The sequence below is a fragment of the Danio rerio genome, chromosome 1 (genome assembly GCF_052040795.2).
Source record: "Danio rerio strain M-AB ecotype USA chromosome 1, GRCz13ab, whole genome shotgun sequence".
Taxonomy (NCBI): Eukaryota; Metazoa; Chordata; class Actinopteri; order Cypriniformes; family Danionidae; genus Danio; species Danio rerio.
Window position 1 is genome coordinate 9255791 of NC_141021.1, and position 20473 is coordinate 9276263.

The 20473-nt window shown below is 35.6% G+C and overlaps 2 protein-coding genes across 3 annotated transcripts; both read right to left on the reverse strand.

Moving 5' to 3' along the window:
* Window positions 1–1174: 1174 nt before the first annotated feature.
* si:dkey-79f11.4 lies at window positions 1175–8961 on the reverse strand. Of its 2 annotated transcripts, XM_087234869.1 has the most exons (8): window positions 7941–8961; window positions 6007–6040; window positions 5269–5473; window positions 5016–5162; window positions 4739–4910; window positions 2365–2465; window positions 2101–2275; window positions 1556–2020 (listed from the first exon to the last, which is right to left on the reverse strand). In XM_087234869.1, exons 1-7 carry the CDS (start codon window positions 7990–7992, stop codon window positions 2105–2107), a joined length of 882 nt encoding a protein of 293 aa, XP_087090995.1. In that variant the 5' UTR covers window positions 7993–8961; the 3' UTR covers window positions 1556–2020; window positions 2101–2104.
* Window positions 8962–9488: 527 nt separating this feature from the next.
* LOC137487232 (interferon-induced protein 44-like) lies at window positions 9489–19824 on the reverse strand. Its single transcript, NM_001443442.1, has 7 exons — window positions 19708–19824; window positions 18944–18977; window positions 16699–16903; window positions 14693–14839; window positions 14413–14584; window positions 11926–12026; window positions 9489–11825 (listed from the first exon to the last, which is right to left on the reverse strand). Exons 1-7 carry the CDS (start codon window positions 19754–19756, stop codon window positions 11646–11648), a joined length of 888 nt encoding a protein of 295 aa, NP_001430371.1. The 5' UTR covers window positions 19757–19824; the 3' UTR covers window positions 9489–11645.
* Between the last annotated feature and the right edge of the window lie 649 nt (window positions 19825–20473).

A 20473-nucleotide genomic window follows, 5' to 3' on the forward strand; every position in this document is an offset into this window, starting at 1 on the left:
AAAAAGAAAATTAATTTTAAAGGGGGGTTAATCAATCTGACTTCAACTGTACATGGCTAGGCTGCTATAGCCAAACCTTTGATCACTCATGCCAATGATAAACGTTGGTTTCGTTGGTTGAAAATCTTGGGCTGTGGACAATGTGAAACATGTAATATTCTCTGATTAGTCCATCCTCATGTCTTTCCCATATCTACAAGTGTTAAAGTGTAGAGAAGCCCAATACTTGTGCTAGATGGGTGCCAAGAACTACTGAACCATTCTGGGGGACCATGTGCACCCATGTGCATGTTCAAACATTGTATCCTGAAGATGGTGCCGTGTATCAGGATAATAATGCACTAATACACACAGCAAGACTGGTGACAGAATGGTTTGATGAACATGAATGTATGCAAAATGATTAAAGTTATTGCAAGGTTAAGTGATGTTTGTGCTGTCCTAATAATTTCAAGCTCAGACTGTCTTTAAGAAATTGATATGAAGTCATTCTGATACAGAAATTTACTGTTATTAGTTTTTAAAAGGAGTTCTAGTCTGCTCTTTTGTGTTAATGTTTTACATTAATTAAATGGATTATGCTGTGGAATTTCGCCCTCTGGATAAATCAATGGCATCTACTTACATTTTTTGTAATAATTAATTATTTATTAAAGACAGTATAGTCATACAAATATAAGGTTGAGATGGTCAGATGTTTTTAAACCTTTTTTGAAACAGTCTCAAAATAAGGCTGCATTTCATTAAGAAAACATTAAAACATTGTTTCTGGTATGTTTTTAAAATTTATTTATCTAGATACAATTTTGTTAACAAAATAAGAAGATTACGTAAATACGTTTTGTAATATATAGACTATATTAACTTATTATAACACTTAATTTAATCAGCATAGTCTGTCACAATACATTTGCCTGTCCTGAAATGCAAAGTAAGCTGGATTTTTTTTTTTGCCTAGTCTTACTTTTCATTTTTTGATGAGCAAGCTAGATTGAAATACAGAAGTTGTGGTATTGGAATCCAAGGGTGCTCGTGATTATCTGAATCTTGGTGTTTTAAGTTCTTTTGTGAAACTTGGCCGTATTAACTACAGTGACTAAACTGAATGAAACTAGCAGTTCGGTAATTAAAACTATTTTTTCAGCTGAAGAAATTACACAGAGTCAAGTCTTTTCGAAGGAGGTATACATATTTTATTTGACTTGATCTGGATTATTGTAATGCCCTTTATTAGTTACCCATGCCTCCCTTACATGCCACCACATGTTTGTTGACAGGAATACTTATATGAGAACACATTACACTCATACTGGTTTCTCTTCATTGGCTTTCCATTTTAAAATAGAATAGAATAGAATCTCTAAAAAGATTAGCACAAATCAACTCACACTCTTTCAAGAAACATCCTTGCAGGTGTGGCGAGGCAAGTTGGAGCTAAAATCAGCAGAACACTGGCCCTACAGGACAGTATGAGAACCTCATTTCTAATTTCCCACTTCTAACACAATGTTATGTTTTATTTATGTTTTGTAATTGAGTCATTAGATGACAAACACAGAGTAACCATAAAGTTTAATGCCTTGTTCTTTTTTTCTTCACACCCTTGACTGGCAGCACACTCATTCAAAATACATGCCATACATGAACTTACAAACGCAGCTTTATTTAAACAAGGATGGTCAGACAGGCTAGGGTCAACAGGAGCAAACAGTACAAAAAAAAAGGTAACCCAAAGAGAGTAATCCAAAAAAACTGGCAGAGGTTCAATCAATATCCACGAAAAGAAATAAACCAGGAAAATACTAATTGCACAGAAATACAAGACTGAGTGTGAATGTGGTGCTTACACTGTATGGTGTGTGCAGTCGGTGTAAATGTCAATGTCCAGATTGATATCAGCTATAGCAGGTAATTAAAGTCTGATTATGCACAAAGCATGATGGGATGTGTAGTCAGGGAGAATGTCTGGTGTACATACTGTATATGAAGTGCCCTCTAGTGAGTCTGATGGGTACTCCAGCTAAAGATAAAAGAAACTGACAGATAATTTGAACAGATAAAGAAATTGTTTAGCGTTTAAAGAATTACATGTATTATTACCATTTCAGTAGGTTTCATTATCCTCCAATCTGTCATTGGCATTGTGAACAATCTGTTCAAGAGCCTTCAGTATCAGAACATCAACATCATCTTTTGTGTCGATCTCATCATGGTAATTCTTCACTGGGAAGATGTTTGTCATTGGCACACCAGTGTGGGCACTGCACAGCTCCATCTGGACAGAAACAAGAGTGTGACATCAATAAATGCAATCCAAATGTAAATAAAACTGAAACTCATGCATGTCTCTGGATGGCCACATACCTTCTCTTTGATCTTCTTGCTCGAGTAGACCTTCCTTAGATCATTTTTGACCAGTGGACATGCTTCATCCACTTTGGTCATGACAACCACTTGAGCAATGCCTACATCAAATGGAGATCCAATGTAAAGGTTCAATCGTTTTTTTCCTCCACAAAATTGAGCATATTTGTAGTAATGTTTGTTAAAAGGTATATATCAGTGGCGAGGCTACATATAGACCAAGGCTGCACTAGCAAACTAATAGATTTTTGCTACCAAGCCCATGAAAAAAGCATCTATCATAAGCATGACACAATGACAGAGAGCTTTTAACACTGGGCCCTGGAACAGCGCCTTTTCCACTTACATTCTTAAGGCTTGAAGGCAGTGCCGCAAGACCTTGTTCATACGGAAAGCATTTTGGGTCTCAGGGGAAAAACACCCTGCAATTGAGCCACCACTGCAGGGGGACTCATGTATAGAGGGCCGAACGTTGTGCCAATGTGCAGAGCGGTTGGGACTTTAGAAACCCTGAGTACTGATTTAAATGACCACCAATGCATTGTCTTTGCGGACATGAACATGATGGCCCCTTGTGACTGGGAGAAAGTGTTTAAGGGCCAAAGAGCTGGCCAGAACACAGATATCATCTCCAGGCATTAAATGTGCTATAAGAGATGATATCCCTATTATAAGCTTTCAGCAAAGAAAAACCTCCTGCACAGTAAACATGAATAGAACAAAGTCTAATCTTCCAGTTATGGGCTTCTGTCTTATATGTTTCTTAGAGGATGAAAGGAGTGTCACCTCCAGAAAATTTTCTTAGGGGTGGCCAAGTAAGGCCACACCAAATCTTGAGCTGGCACACAAACAAAATAATGAATTGTGCATATATTATGAATTTTTGTTTCTGGTAAATGAAATAATGACGTTTTTAATTCATTTCATTAATTACTCTTCAAATATTGCAATTTATTTCTTAAAATAATTCAACAAGTACACGTACAAACCAAATAAAAAAAATTATAGTTTAAAAACACCTTTTAGGGAAGTTATTTTTCACATACATTTTTGTACAACATACAGTATATGCCATGTCTAAAATAAATGAAGATTAATTAATTAATAAAACAAACAGATGAACAAACTGAACAAAAGACATTACCACACACACACACACACACACACACACACACACACACACACGCACATGCACGCACGCATGCACGCACACACACACACACACACACACCCTAATACTATCATTTATCCATGTTCCTTTTTGAGCCACAATATATTAATAGATATTCTTCTATTGATGTACCTTTTTTCAAAATACACCCACAAAATTGTTGAGATTTTTGGCACTTTTAAGTCAACCAACAAAATAATGGAGTTGCTAAATAAATTAGATTCTGAAAAGCTGATTTTAAAATGCCTCTATTTATTTATTTATTTATTTTGCATTTGTGGTTTTCAATAAGATAAAACACAACTTTTTATTTTTTAAATTAATAATTTCTTAATAAAAAGTGTGCAATTTCAGTAAATCAGCTACATCGGTAACACTGATCAATCCACAATTTTGTGGCTGCACTTTATTTATTGATTTATTTATTGAAACTGTGAATTTACCTAAGTACATTTAAATGATTAATATCAACAACTAAATCATATTGGAGTGGCCACAGGGGTGGCCAGAATTTACACAAGGATGGCCATGGCCACCCCTTGGGGGCACCGCTGGATGGAAGGGCTGTAAATATTTCAGTTTTCAATCTAATGCATTTACATGGTCTGACAGTCCACAGTCTTCACCCACTGTACTCACTATAACTGAGATCTTGTCAAGGACCAAGGATCACTGGCTTATTACCTGCCTGTGTTTTTGTTCTTATAAAGTAGCCTACATGTTCTGCATGACACTAACACCTAAACCTAACTACTAATGTTATAACTATTATTAAGCAGCAAATTAGTTTACTGAGCTAAAAGTAAAAGTTAATGGCTTGTTAATTGTGAGACTTGCGACATAATGGTACCATTTTATTAATTTGATTGTATTTTGACCAATTGGTAATGCTGTTTTTATCAAAGCTTTCTGTTTTTTATCCTGCCATAAAAGATACTTCAGATTTAGTGCAGGCACTGAGGTCCATGCTAATTTACAAGGATCCACTGATTTTAAAATGTCTGAGTTCACTAACATTATAACTGGGCAATAACCATTTTCTGGGTCTCTCTCTCTCTCTCTCTCTCTCTCTCTCTCTCTATGTATGTATAAATATATATATATATATATATATATATATATATATATATATATATATATATATATATATATATAATCAAGTAATTAAGTAAACATTCATATACATTCAGTGGTCAGCTTTACCCTTATCACTGATTTTCTTGCGGATGATCTTCAACTTTTTAATCAGTCGATCTTCTGTGTACTGAACTATTTTTCCATCTATGATGTAAACCACACAGAAACACTGGTCGGAGAGGCTGGGGTCACTGGTGTAATGTTGATCCTTATAATCGATTGACTGCTCCTCGTTGAACTAAGATAGGAATTTCAGCATAATATTAAGCATCAGACATACTGCATATATGTAAATCTTATTTTAAATGTTATTTTCACAATTAATGTATGTATTTTACTGTACTTTATAGCCGTCTTTCACATGGCCAAACACAGCTTTGATGATATCTTCTGTTTTTGATCCATGAAATTCTTCAGCTTCTAAACCCATGATGTCGAAGAAGACGAAGGGCAAAGATGTTTTCCCATTTTTGATGGTAAGTCTCTTGAGCTAGAAATCAAGACCAGATATTTTGCAAACCATTTTCAAATAAATTCTCAAACAATTAGATTAAAATCCCACTGCATTAAACTTTTTTTAAGTAGTAAATACCTACCTTTTCTGTAAAACTATGATTGTCTCCTCCAGCAGAGTTAACTAGTGCTTTAGAGGAGATCCGTCTTTGAAAGACACTGTTGATGGAGTTTATAAAGCTGGACTTTCCTGCTCCTGATGGTCCAACTACCAGTATCTTGATGTCTTTTACATTTGGATCACTCAGAGTGAAGTTTTCCAGCCATTTTCTCAGGGCTTCTTTTTGTCTGTCAAAAAAACATTGGTTGCATTTGGGTGGATCAGTAATGGTTTGAGCAATTCTATCATGGCATTCCCTACTCAATGCTGTACAAATGGCTTTTTCACTGCCAAGGAAAGCCACTCATGTGCATTTAGCAAGGCTTGAAACAAGTTTTATAACAATAAAAGTGAAGTTGAACTTCTCCTGTGGTCTGCAAAGTGTTTTGGAAGTTCCAAAATCTAACTACATGTTTGTTAAATGTCCATATAATGACAATATAACAATTATGACTGAGTGTGTGAAACAACAGAGCCAAATTACTTCAGAAACTGTCATGCATTTTGACTGTGATGCAAAAACGAAAATACAACCACATAAATATAGTATAGAATACAGTAAAATGTAAAAAAAATAAAAATAAATGTCAACAATATTTTTGGAATTAAAATGATGCTCTATTTGCATTTTTATCTGATCAGCTTAATGTTCTATAAAAATAAGTATGTAAAAGCAGAGTTGTCTGACTATAGAGAACATTTTACAGATAATTTTGCTTACCCCCAGTCAAATGACCTCCATGGTGTCTCCAGTTCTATGGGTAGTAATATATTGTTAAACATAATATATTGCAATACATTTTCAACTTATGCATTCATATGTGTGTGTTTGGTAAAAATTTATATAGGGGAATTTACACTAGGGTGGCACAGTGGCTCAGTGGTAAGCACTGTCGCCTCACAGCTAGAAGGTCGCTGGAATCGAGTCCGGGTTGGGCCAGTTGGCATTTCTGTGTGGAATTTGCATGAATTTGCCCTGTGTTGGCATGGGTTGCCTCTAAATGCTCCGGTTTTACCCAAAGTCCAAAGACATGCAGTGTAGGTGAACTGAGTAAACAAAATTGGCTGTATTGTATGAGTGTGTGTGAATGAGTGTGTATGGGAGTTTTTCCAGTACTGGATTGTGGCTGGAAGGGCATTCCCTGAGTAAAACATATGCTGGATAAGTTGGTGATTCATTCCACTGCGGCGACCTCTGACAAACCAGGGACTAAGCCAAATGAAAATGAATGAACTAACGAATGAATGAATGAGTTCTGAAATATAGTTGTGTGCCAAATAAAGCAATATTAATCAGTATATTCCAATGTTCATTCATTTTCTTTTCGGCCTTGTCCCTTTATTAATCTGGAGTTGCCACAGCAGAATGAACCGCCAACTTATCCAGCACATTTTTATGCAGCGGATGCCCTTCCAACTGCTACCCATCACCGGGAAACATCTACACAAATATTACCTGCTGAACCACTGCGTCACCCCTATATTCCAATATTCTGCAAATGGGTTTTCAATAGTAAAAATTGCTCCCCAAAATAAAATGTTACCACATGGATGTGGTGTATGTATATATATATATATATATATATATATATATATATATATATATATATATATATATATATATATATATATATATATATATATATATATATATATATATATATATATATGTGTGTGTGTGTGTGTGTGTGTGTGTGTACTGTTCCCAGCATAACAGATTAAATAAACTAATCAATCAATCAATAATTAATTAATTAATTTTAAATACTCTGCTCATTTTAACAGTACTTACAATTGAATCTTATAACCTCTATCTTAGGCTGCTGAGTTAATATAACAGACACCCGAAATGGTTATGCTGCGATGATGCAAAGCAAAGCCATAACAGCATAGTTTTTTTAGGAATATTCATAAGAATTTTCTTTTTAATATTCTATGGACCGGAGTCCTTTAGTCGCCTCACCTAAAGACACTGTTCAGATGTTGTATTTCAAGACAGGTTTTTGTCCTCCAATTGCTTCATTTTTTTTCTTAATAAAGGCTTTGAAATAACTGAAATCAATTAGAGTAGTTATATGGAAATGGTAAACTGATCAAGACGGTCTGCCTAGATCTTTTAAGCTGTGTGTTTATCTGAAATTTATTGAATTCTTTAAAATGCTCATTACTCAATCAGAATTAAGCGCTCAACAGGCAAGCCGTATAAAACATAATAAATTAAAACTGTAGAGAGGTCGGCGCAATGCACTCGTGGTTAGCATGCTGATATGGTGCGATAGCACTTCAGGGCATGCCGAAATCGAATCCCAGCTCAAAGATATTTCCCCTCCCTACCCCCCTTCTCTTTCTCTGCCACTTCCCTTCGTATCTGACTACTGTCCTATCTAATAAAGGCAAAAATGCCAAAATTAAATCTTTAAAAAAATGATGGAGCAGTAATGACCAGTGTATGAAATTACCAATGTCACCCCAATGTATGCGTTATGGGATAATCTAAAATAAAATGTTAATAACAGGGGGAAAATCTCATCAGTAAAAATGCAGCAATGTATTTTTCATATTCATAGAGAAATTTATAAATTTCCTAATTTTAAATTCTCACTGTTCTCCTTAATGCTGGAAATAAGGACACACAAACATATATATTACTCTTACCTGGACTTGATGGTTGTTGTTTTTTTTGTTTCTGTGATTGTGATGATCCCATTTTGTTTTTCGTCCTTGAATCTATCAGCTTGATCCTGGAACACTGTTGCCTTGTATCTCACTTCAAACCTGACCAACCTGCAATAAATATACATGGAATTAGTTTCAGTTTCACTCTTATTGAGAGACTGCCTCAAAACTCTGGAATACCTCTCTCCAATTACTGACAAATAGTTCTTTATGTGGGGAAAAAGTTCTTTAGACGTTTAGCCATTTTCAGAGGTTTCTACAAATGTTCTTAAAAAAATAATAATTGTAAAATGAGTTATTTTGATACTTTTCCATCCCAGGGTTTAATTAATCAATTAAAATGACTCTAACAGAATAGCAAACGTCTAGTTTTAGTAAACCAAATTTAGTATTGGCTCTCAGATTTTAGTGTTTTGAAGATGAAGGATGGACTCAGGGGGTTGAAATGACTTGAGCGTGAGTGATAAATAACATAGATTTTATGCTTTACTACTTTAAGAGTATGTCCTCTGATATGCGCACATATCAGCAATCAAAAGAAACACAATATATCAAACTGTCACTGTTTCAAACAAACATTAAAGGATAATGGACATAATTAAGTTTGGTAAATATGTCAACAAAACCATAAACATTTAAAGAAACACAGGGTAATTAATGACATGTTTAAAACAGTTTCACACACTCAAGCTATTGAGCTAGTGATAGTCTCATCTCAGCCCCCTGTCATCATGTTGGTTTATAATATCAAATGCCCTTTCACCTATTATATAGCAACAAAACATGAGCAGGAATCACACAATATCTGCTTTCTCTGTTCTCTGTTTTACATTTCAGAATTAAACTGTCTACCTTTACTGCACTTATTCCCCTGAACTGCGTGCAGTTGCTGAGTCTCTGAATTTCAGGTGTGGTGCACCTCTATCAAGCCTAAACTTGAACCTTGGAATGCTGAGAAACTCATAAGCTATTAACTGGTCCCTATTAATGTGAGAATTAATGTGAGAACAAGTGTGTACAAGTAAAAACTAAATTAGGAGTGCTATACAGAGAGACAGAAACAAAACAAAAACATTTAAATATGCCATGTGAGAGCATGGCTTTCTCAGAACTACAAGGAAGGGAAAATAGAAAAATAAAAAAGTGGTTATTAACACACACACGCACACACAGAGAGAGAGAGACAAAAGTTTTAATTTATAACATTGTAAAATATACATACAAACATTTTTGTCTTTCGCTTCTATATCACAGACTAAATAGACAGTTACTCTTAAAGTTTAATAATGCCTTGCATTCAAGATGAATTGGATAACAACTTCAATATATGTATGCAGTTCAACAATAAAGATTACCTAATAAAATGGGATCGAATGGTTTTGCCAAATAGGATGTGATCCTGGATTAACATTCCTTGTTGATTATGGATTACCTTTTTAATCAACCAATCACAGCCCTCTGATGTTGTCCGTGTGTGCTGATCACATCCCCATCAGATCGTTTTGAATTTTTTTTTTTTTTTTTTTTGCCTGTAGTCCAAGCTGAAAAAAAGTAAGGTATTCCGTCTACTGTTTAACCTTGTAAAACTTATAAATAACTTTTAAAAATTACATAAAAATGTGTTTCATACCTGACATAATACTACACTGAACAGTATACAACTGGTATGTGCAGTTTAGCTAATGTGCTAGCATTTGTGAACAAAGATGTGTGCATAGTAAACTGTGTTCAGAGAATCCATGCAGGAATACAAAGAAAATTACCTAATTATTCTTAAAATCCTTGACATTTTGAGTGGAGCAAATTGATCTTGAATCATAAAAATCATTTAAATACAGTATAAAATTACTAATGTTGATCCTGGACCATCATCATCATCATCATCATCATCATCATCATCATCATTTCAATACAGTGTAAATTCACTAATGTTGATCCTGGACCATCATCATCATCATCATCATCATCATCATCATCATCATCATCATTTCAATACAGTGTAAATTCACTAATGTTGATCCTGGACCATCATCATCATCATCATCATCATCATCATTGTTTAAATACAGTGTAAGTTCACTAATGTTGATCCTGGACCATCATTATCATCATCATCTTCATCATCATCATCATCATCATCATCATCATCATCATTTAAATACAATGTAAATTCACTAATGTTGATCCTGGACCATCATCATCATCATCATCATTGTTTAAATACAGTGTAAATTCACTAATGTTGATCCTGGACCATCATCATCATCATCATCATCATTTAAATACAGTGTAAATTCACTAATGTTGATCCTGGACCATCATCATCATCATCATCATCATCATTTAAATACAGTGTAAATTCACTAATGTTGATCCTGGACCATCATCATCATCATCATTGTTTAAATACAGTGTAAATTCACTAATGTTGATCCTGGACCATCATCATCATCATCATCATCATCATCATTGTTTAAATACAGTGTAAGTTCACTAATGTTGATCCTGGACCATCATCATCATCATCATCTTCATCATCATCATCATCATCATCATCATCATCATTTAAATACAATGTAAATTCACTAATGTTGATCCTGGACCATCATCATCATCATCATCATTGTTTAAATACAGTGTAAATTCACTAATGTTGATCCTGGACCATCATCATCATCATCATCATCATTTAAATACAGTGTAAATTCACTAATGTTGATCCTGGACCATCATCATCATCATCATCATCATCATCATTTAAATACAGTGTAAATTCACTAATGTTGATCCTGGACCATCATCATCATCATCATCATCATTTAAATACAGTGTAAATTCACTAATGTTGATCCTGGACCATCATCATCATCATCATTGTTTAAATACAGTGTAAATTCACTAATGTTGATCCTGGACCATCATCATCATCATCACCAACATTGTTTAAATACAGTGTAAATTCACTAATGTTGATCCTGGATCATCATCATCATCATCATCATCATTGTTTAAATACAGTGTAAATTCACTAATGTTGATCCTGGACCATCATCATCATCACCAACATTGTTTAAATACAGTGTAAATTCACTAATGTTGATCCTGGACGATCATCATCATCATCATTATCATCTTCATCATCATTTAAATACAGTGTAAATTCACTAATGTTGATACTGGACCATCATTCATCAACATTTGAATACATTGTAAATTCAGTAATGTTGATCCTGGACCATCATCACCATCATCATCATTTAAATACAGTGTAAAGTGAAATCACAAGATTTCTTGATAAATTTAATAAAACACATTGAACTTGCTGAATACTTCTATGTGTTTTATTTTTTTATTTTTATTTTTTTATGCTTGCCTGTTGTCTTAATAAGGAAGCTTGTATTTTGTACCAGGGCATTTATAGTTGTATTGTTTATCTTCAAAAAAAAAAATCTGTCTGCATCAATGCGTTTTTAGTATCAAAAACCCATTCTGGTTCGTTCACGTGTCCTCTATTCTTGCGGTCTTGAGTATTGAAATATCATATATATTGAAAATATATTGAAATTTTTTTAGCTTTGAAACCGTTTGTATGTACACGTGAATGATAAAACACAATACTCTGCTGAGTCATAGACTGTTATCCTTCAAAAAATAATTTAATTCAATTAGTTACACATGTGTTACTTAAGTTTCAGTATATTTTTCATTATCCAGCAACCTATCATCTGCACTCTGAACAATCTGTTCAAGAGCCTTCAGTATCAGAACATCAACATCATTTTCTGTGTCGATCTCCTCATGGTAGTTCTTCACTGGGAAGATGTTTGTCATCGGCACACCCAGTTTATTACTGCACTGCACAATCTGGACAGAAACAGGATGCAAAACCAATAAATCAAATAATATGTAAAAGAAAAAAGCAGTATATAAAAGCAGCAGTCATACATGTTGGATGGCCACATACTTTCTCCTTGATCCTCCTGCTCGTGTAGACCATCTTCAGATCATTTCCGACCAGTGGACATGCTTCATCCACCTTGGTCATAACAACCACTTGGGGAATGCCTATAACAAATACAGATTCAATGTAGAGGTTAAAGAAAAAAATCCCCTAACAACCAAAGCAAATTTGTGGTAATTTTTGTAAAAGGGTATAGTCAGTGGCTAAAAAAACTTTCATTAAAGGGTCACGAAACACCAAAACAAATTTTTTGAGCTGTTGACAGTCGTATATGTGTCCCACACTGCTAAAAACACTATTAGGACACCTATATTTCACTAAAAAGTGTAAATTGGTTATTTTTGCGTTTTTTCAAGCAAATTCGTACTTCCGATTTGAAACGAATTTTTGAAGCTGCGTCACGGTCATGACATAATAGCGTGTATTCCAGCGTGCAGACTGGACGTCTGTGCCAGAGTGTGTCTTATTACGTCTTACAGTGTGTTGCATTAATGCATGAGTAAAGCTTGGTTCAAACCAATCAGCGCCTTCTATTTTGCAACTTCATTAATATTCATTACTGTATCCAGTGTTTAGACGACAGAGACGCTACGTTGTCAGGGCCGGCACTTCCATAGAGGCGACCTAGGCGGCCGCCTAGGGTGGCAGAATAGATAGAGCGGCGTCCCCGAAACTATCCTCGCCACCCGTGGCCACAATTATATCCGCGTCTAGGGTGGCAGAATATAGAGAGCGGCGTCCCCGAAATACCCTCGCCAACCGCGCCTCAGTTAAATCCGAAACTAGCGCGGCAGAATAGAGAGGGTGGCGTCCCCTAAACTACCCTCGCCACCCGCGCCTCATTTATAGCCGCGTCTAGGGTGGCAGAATAGAAAAAATACCCCCTGGTTTCACTTTAGGTTTGAGGGCGGCGTGACCGTCCTTTACCTAGAGCGGCAGGTCAGCTTGCTCCGGCCCTGCACGTTGTGTTGGCAAAACAAGCGTGAAGTGTTGCTTTTATAGTTTTGTTTTCAAAGTTTTGTTTTCATTTTCTCTCTGTGAGAGCTCAGACTCACGTGTGGATTACAGTGTACGTGACGTGCCACAACAATAACTTACGTGTCTAAGGAGGATTATTGTTTACCTGAGAGCTGTTCTCATCTGCAAACGCTGAGATCCAGATTCGCTTGTAGTCTTCTCTTAATAAAAACGCGGCTCTAGTTGCTGTGGATTGTCCTGTCTCTACAGATTTGGTGCGCGACCAGTGCTCTTTGTTTATTCAGTTTGTTTGTATCGAACAAACTATTGCACTGAGTGTAAACATTTTAGCACCACAACCAAACTATAACCTCGTGTAGGGTTTTTACCGCATTTTGTGACCGGAATAACACACGCGGCTTTCTGACGCTACCTGCCGAGTGCATCTTAGTTTGCGGGACATGCAGAGGTTTTTTTTTTTTCTCATTCGCCGTGCGGTATCAAACATTGCATGAAAAATACACGTTTAGAGCAGTTCCTCAAATCAAATATCTCGTTTGTCGCGACGGGCACGAATGAATTCCCTGAATGAAAGAGCCAAACTGCAGTTAAAGTCCACCATTTAATAATTTGGCAAATAATTCGACTACAAATGTCCATGTAAACACAGTCACTTTGTCCCCTGTTGGGTGTGTGTTTTGACTCTGAAATTCAAAGCGCCCAAATAGACACTCCCACACCATGCCTCTTTTCTTCCTCCGACACTCCTCCCTAAAACAGAGCTGGACACGCCCACTTTTCTGACTTTTTCCAAAGTAGAGGTGTGAAAACACCCTGCTGAAACGAGGGGGTTTCATGGCCCTTTAAAGTTGCCCTATTGAACAAATCTCATTTGTGTTCTAAGGCCATTTTGAAAAACTTTTTTGATCCACTTCAAATGTTGACTACTGTACTGTATATCAATAGCAACGTTCCTGTATATAAGGACCAAAGTGGCACTGGCAAAGTCAGACTAATGCCTCATAGACAAAAAAAAAATCTATATATTCGTGGTGATTTAATTTTGAGTAACCATTGAGTAATGGCGAGTGACAATTTCAATGGCCACGTGTACACTACAGCTAAATTTGGTCGTCAGTTCACCGTTTATCCCTTAATTACGTTCTGTACACATGATGTTCACCAAATGTGCTGGTCCTAACCTGATCCTTACCAGCACATGGCCAGTACCAGTTAGGACCAGCACATGACCAGACGCCATGCTTGCTTTCACTCTTAATCCTGCTGTTTCATCAGCTTTAGGACACTGCAATTTTTTGTCAGAAGAAGAATAGTTGGACTGGCGTGTTGTGGGACATGTTTATCATGCATTTTGTGTTTTGCACACTATTTCAAAAACAACCAACATTTCTAGCCTTGCTGCCGATACTGTATATACCCAAGCCACAGATTATCTGAGGCTTCATTTGCTTAAAACACAAGCTAATAAACTATATGCTGGCTATCATCATGAACATTCAGGGGGGAGTTTACCCTTATCACTGATTCTCTTGCGGATGATCTTCAGCTTGTCAATAAGTCGATCCTCTACAAGTTGGAATGTAACTGCGTCTATGACATAAACCAGGCAGAAAGACTGATCGGAGAGGTTGGGGTTCGTGGTGAATTCTAGATCCTGAAAAGTGAGTGGCTGCTCCTCGTTGAGCTAAGGTTAGAAATTTAGCAAAATATGTTAACACCATACATTCACACATACAAATATTAAGTTTAATGCACAATTAATGTAGTGATTTGTTAGTTTATTTTTTTTTACTTTATAGCCATCCTGCACATGGCCAAACACAGCACTGATGATGTCCTCTGTTTGTGTCCCAACCAATGCTGCAGGTTCTAAACCCATGATGTCGAAGAAGACGAAGGGCAAAGGTTTTCTCCCACTTCTGATGGTAAAACCTTCGAGCTACAATTATACAAGAACAAATATATTTGCAAACAAATTTTATAATTAATCATATTATTAGCTAAAATACTTATGTTTTTTTGGAGACAGGCTTGAAGCCAGGGGGTTCAAAAGACCCACCCCTCACTGGCAAGTGTCCAGAATTTGTCCCATAAATGAACTCATTTGTCTTATTTTGACTGCTATGGCACCATAATTGCGAAAATAATCCATTAAAAAAGGCTTTAACTCATTTGTGCCCAAATTTTGCATGTAGCTTTGTTAATGGTGTCCTATATGAAAATGTTTTGCATTTATTTTCTCCAGGTTATTTATTTATTTTTTCAAGAAAAAAAATACTTAGCAACTATAGTTGCCGGTGGGCAAAAATGTTGTCAGAACCCTTCAATGTAAAATTTGAATAGGAGGAGAACATTTGACATTCTAACTGAAAACAACCTGCTTTCAACAGATCAATTTATATTCCAAATTTATATTCATAAACACAATTATTAAGTTTAAAATAACAATAAAAAAACATTTGATGTGAACCCCTAAAAATGAATTTCAATTGATATGAAAACACAAAGAACTAATCTATTTGTCTTAAAAAGATGAAACACACTGTTTTCCCTACAGACTACTGTGTCAAAAAGATCAATAAAAAGTTTATATTTTTTATGGATGCACTGCTATGGATTTTTGGGCTGATATCAATAAACGATAACTCTTTAGATTTGGAGGCTGATAACCGATATATAGTCAGATAAATATAAATATTTCAAAATGTTATAATTTTATACAGTGAACAGCTGATTTTATTTTAAAACTTTATAAAAGTTTGAACTGATCTTAGAATAGCCTTCTCAAAGCAAAAAAAAAAAAAATGCAATAAATTAAAAATTGCATGGTGACTATATACCAATAATAACAATTTTATATTAATCATCATGCCAAAAATAAATTAGCAACTTGACTGTTGCATAAAAATAACAGGTTAAATAACAAAACAGGATTTAATTAACAAGCAAGTTCATTCATTCATTTTCTTTTCGGCTTAGTCCCTTTATTACTACGGGGTCACCACAGCGGAATGAACCGCCGACTTATCCAGCACGTTTTTACACAGTGTATGCCCTTCCAGCCGCAAGGGAGAGAGCCCTGATAGCATAAGATCCTCGAGCCCGAGGCTCTCTCCGGTTTGCAAGGCGAGAGGGGAGTTTGAGCTCAGGTAGATCTCGAGAATTCCCCTGGTTTAGTAGCTAATGAACAGGTAGTGATTGCTCTTAAGAGATAACTACCTACTAGGAGCATGTCTATGGTGCCGATTTGGATTAGTCAATAAGGTTAAGTTGCATATTTTTGGATGTTGGAAGAAAACCAGGGAACATGGGGGAACCCACGTGAGCACAGGGAGAAAATGCAAACTCCTCACAAAAAACTCAGATGGCTTGGTAAGGACTAGTACTAGTGATGTTCTTGCTGTGAGGCAACAGCGCTAACCACTGGGCCACCGTGCCACCCATCTAGGAAAGGAGGAGGAGTAGGGATGGAAAGGGGGATTCTTCAAAACGAAGATGGCTGTTATATGGGACTTGGGGTATTTATAGGCATAGGAATCGTCTGATTGGTGAATCATAAATTGAATAATGTGGGACCAGCCGCAAGCAATCATAAACGTGATCCACTCAAAATTAGTTTATTAATAAACTTCACTTATAAAATATCACTTAAAATGTCACTAAAGTGCAGTATTTAAATCTCATAATTAAATTGAAAATGAGTTGATTAACTGCAAAAAGGTCAACTTTTTGAGAAAAAAGGACTACCCTTTTCACCAGGTTGGCTACGGGCATGGGAAAAATTTAACAAATACCTACTTTTTGTGTAAAACTATGACTGTCTCCTTCAGCTGAGTTAACTAGTGCTCTTGTGGAGATCCGTCCTTGAAAGGCACTTTCGATGGAGTTAATGAAGCTGGACTTTCCTGCTCCAACTTGTCCAGCCACTAGGATCTTGATCTCCTTAACGTTTGGATCACTCGGAGAGAAGTTTTCCAGCTTTTTTTTCAGGGCTTCTTTTTGTCTGTCAAAACACAAGTTTATACTCTAGATCTTTAGAGAATACAAACACAATGAATTAGCTGACTGTTTTGAAGAACATTTTACTGTACTAAATTTTTGACAATCAAATCAAAAATATATAGGTTTATTCTTAGAGGGAGAACGATAAAACTAAACACCTCATGAGATTTTACACACTCCCTATATTTATACATATTTTTATGTGGTAACACTCCAAGTGATGTCCACAAGACCGTCTTGAAACCGTTATAATCATGTATGTCAAGAATATGAAGGAGAAATGATTATGACAACTGTCCTTGGCTCAGTAGTGTCATTTTAAATGAAAGGTGACATTGTTTGAGTTATAATAATAATAATAATTCGTTACATTTATATAGCGCTTTTCTGGGCACTCAAAGCGCTTTACACAATGGGGGGGGGAATCTCCTCATCCACCACCAGTGTGCAGCATCCACCTGGATGACGCGACGGCAGCCATTTTGCGCCAGACCGCACACCACACACCAGCTGATTGGTGGAGAGGAGACAGAGTGATGATATGCCAATCATGATATGGGGAGGGTTAGGAGGCCATGATGGACAGAGGCCAGTGGGCAGATTTGGCCAGGATGCCGGGGTTAAACCCCTACTCTTTTTCGAAGGACATCCTGGGATTTTTAACGACCACAGAGAGTCAGGACCTAGGTTTAACGTCTCATCCGAAAGACGGCGCTCACTGAGCAGTATAGAGTCCCCGTGACTATAGAGTCACCCGTCAGTATAGAGCCCCCTGCTGGCCTCACTAACACCACTTCCGGCAGCAACCTAGCTTTCCCAAGTGGTCTCCCATCCAGGTACTGACCGGGCGCAGCCCTGCTTAGCTTCAGTGGGCGACCATGTGAGAGTTGCAGAGAGCTAGCTGCCGGCATCTCTTTGGTTATGTCTTTCTTGACAACTTGACATAACCAAATACAACAAAACATGTCTCTGTCATTCATGACATCTTGACATCACCAAGATAACATAATTTGTCATAAATGTAATTGTCTATGATGCTATTATAATTCAGTACACTAACATTTACTAGTTGTTTGCATGTTGTATGCAGTCTGTTTGAATAATATATATTTTTTTTGGCTTAAAATTATTCAAATTAGTATAGAAATTACATTTTAAAACTTTACAAAATAAATGTAATATGTATATATATATATATATATATATATATATATATATATATATATATATATATATATATATATATATATATATATATATATATATTTTTTTTTTTTTTTTTTGCACCAAACTTTTTACCATGAGGTTTTAGAAAGTGCTAATTTAATTCCAGAATTAAACTGCTAATTAACACATTGCATATTACATTAAATACATTGTAATTTCACATATTACATTTTATTTTTGATTTTGCTGCTCATAGGGTTCCACAATATAGATTAGAGGACTAATGACAGTATGTGCTGTCCACTAGATGTCCTTAGTAACACTGTAACACTGTTTTGAGCAGTGTTTGCCAATTATTTTCTTAACGTTTACCCCCACCCCAACCATAAACCCAACCATCACAGTAATGAAAAAACAGTAGTTGTACAGAGTATTATTTATTCTATCTATTAACTTACTCAATAAATTGTATTTTTAACTCGATTTTGTGAACACACACACATTCTCACACATACACACACAAAAGGACAGACCAACTTGTGAACAGACTTGATGAAATTGTCATGCACACATCAAGAGTGATTAAAAAAATAAATATGACATAGTAATAAAATAGCAAAGTGTATATGAAGGATGTAAACAAAAACAATGGTCCCAACGTATTTCCTGTTTCACATCTTTTATTTTTATTACTTTGAAGAATCCAAAAAGAGTCACATATTGATGAATAATGTTATGATAGCTGTTTTAACATTAAGTTATGATTCAATTGTCTGTTGTTACAGTTATGAAATGGTTTGATAACAAACAGTAAATGTTCATGGACCAATAACATGACCACATTGAAATGGCTAAATAGGTAAATATAGCTTACCTCCAGTCAAATTTCCTCCATGGTTTATTCAGTTCTATAAGAGAAACAATGTACATACATAAATTATTAAAAATATACATTTGTATGTATTTGCAAAATGATATATGTGGTCACACATTAGTCTGGGGACCAATTCGCAATATTAACTATTAAAAACAATTTTGCGCCAAACATCAATTTTGCCTTTAAGGAATGAAAGAATCTGAAATATTGAGAAAATGCATTAATCAATACTAATAAACAGCCTAGTTATGTCATATTCTGTGTGTATATACACAGTGGCCAGCATAACAGATTTCTCAGAGAGAAAAAAAAAATGATATTGGATACTATTTAATTAAATATATGTGCAGATCTGGTTTATTGGTTTTACATTAGTCTGTATACCAAAAGCTAAACTGGAATTTTTGTTACAAAATAATTTAAGATCAGGGTGCAAAAATGAGAAAAACCCAGATTAATGTGTTAGGAGAAATCTTTAATAAACTTGTAAATAAAATTAATAAGATCTTGTGAAATATTAAATTTAAGTGTAATATTTTTTCAACACCACAGTTAAATTGAAGTATTATTTTTTAATTATCCTGCAGATGTCAAGTGATCACACTCTTGTGTTAATGAATGAATAACTGTTTACTAAAAGAGTTTTGTAAAAAAAATGCATCTGAAATGGATCAAATAATTCTACACATTTATTCATTTATGGTTGGTATTGAATACACTGTAGAACAATATTTGTTTTTTTTTATACAGGACCCTCTCACCTGGATTTGGTGGTGGTGGTTGTTGTGGTTGTGATTTTGATGATCCCATTTTGTTTTTCCCCTCTTGAATCTATCAGCTTGATCCCACACAGTTGGCTTGAATCACTGCAAGCAAATGTAACAAGGTGTACACTAGAAGCAGGTTATATACAGTATATGTTTGGTTGGTTTTACTTTCACTTAACGAGAGGCCCCTCCAAACACACACACCCACACACACGCGCACACACACACACACGCACACGCACACACACACACACACACACACACACACACACACACACACACACACACACACACACACACACACACACACACACACACACACACACACACACACAAATTGATGACTTGTTTGGGGGGGGGGGGGGGGGGGTTACTTTAAATAGAAACTGAACGTATTTTAACAGCTGTCTTTACGTTGCAATCATGCCCCTCCATTCATGGAAGTAAATGTACTCACAACAGTTTACTATATCTGTTATGTTATGTTAGAAAAAGAGAAAAAGTGTACTTAGTGTGATGCACATATGCAAAGATGATGGTTCTGTATATTAATGCCAACTTTTTTATTGTGGATGTAAATATTAAAAAAAAAAAAAGATTTTTTGCTTAAAGTATTCCCCAATATTTATTAAAAGTGTTACAATAGCTTCTTAAATAAACCCCTCTCCAACACCAACTAGCAAAAATAAATAACATTTATAATTTTTTTAGCACCAACTCATTGACCATCACAATTGCAAGTTTGCTAAATTTGGAAGAA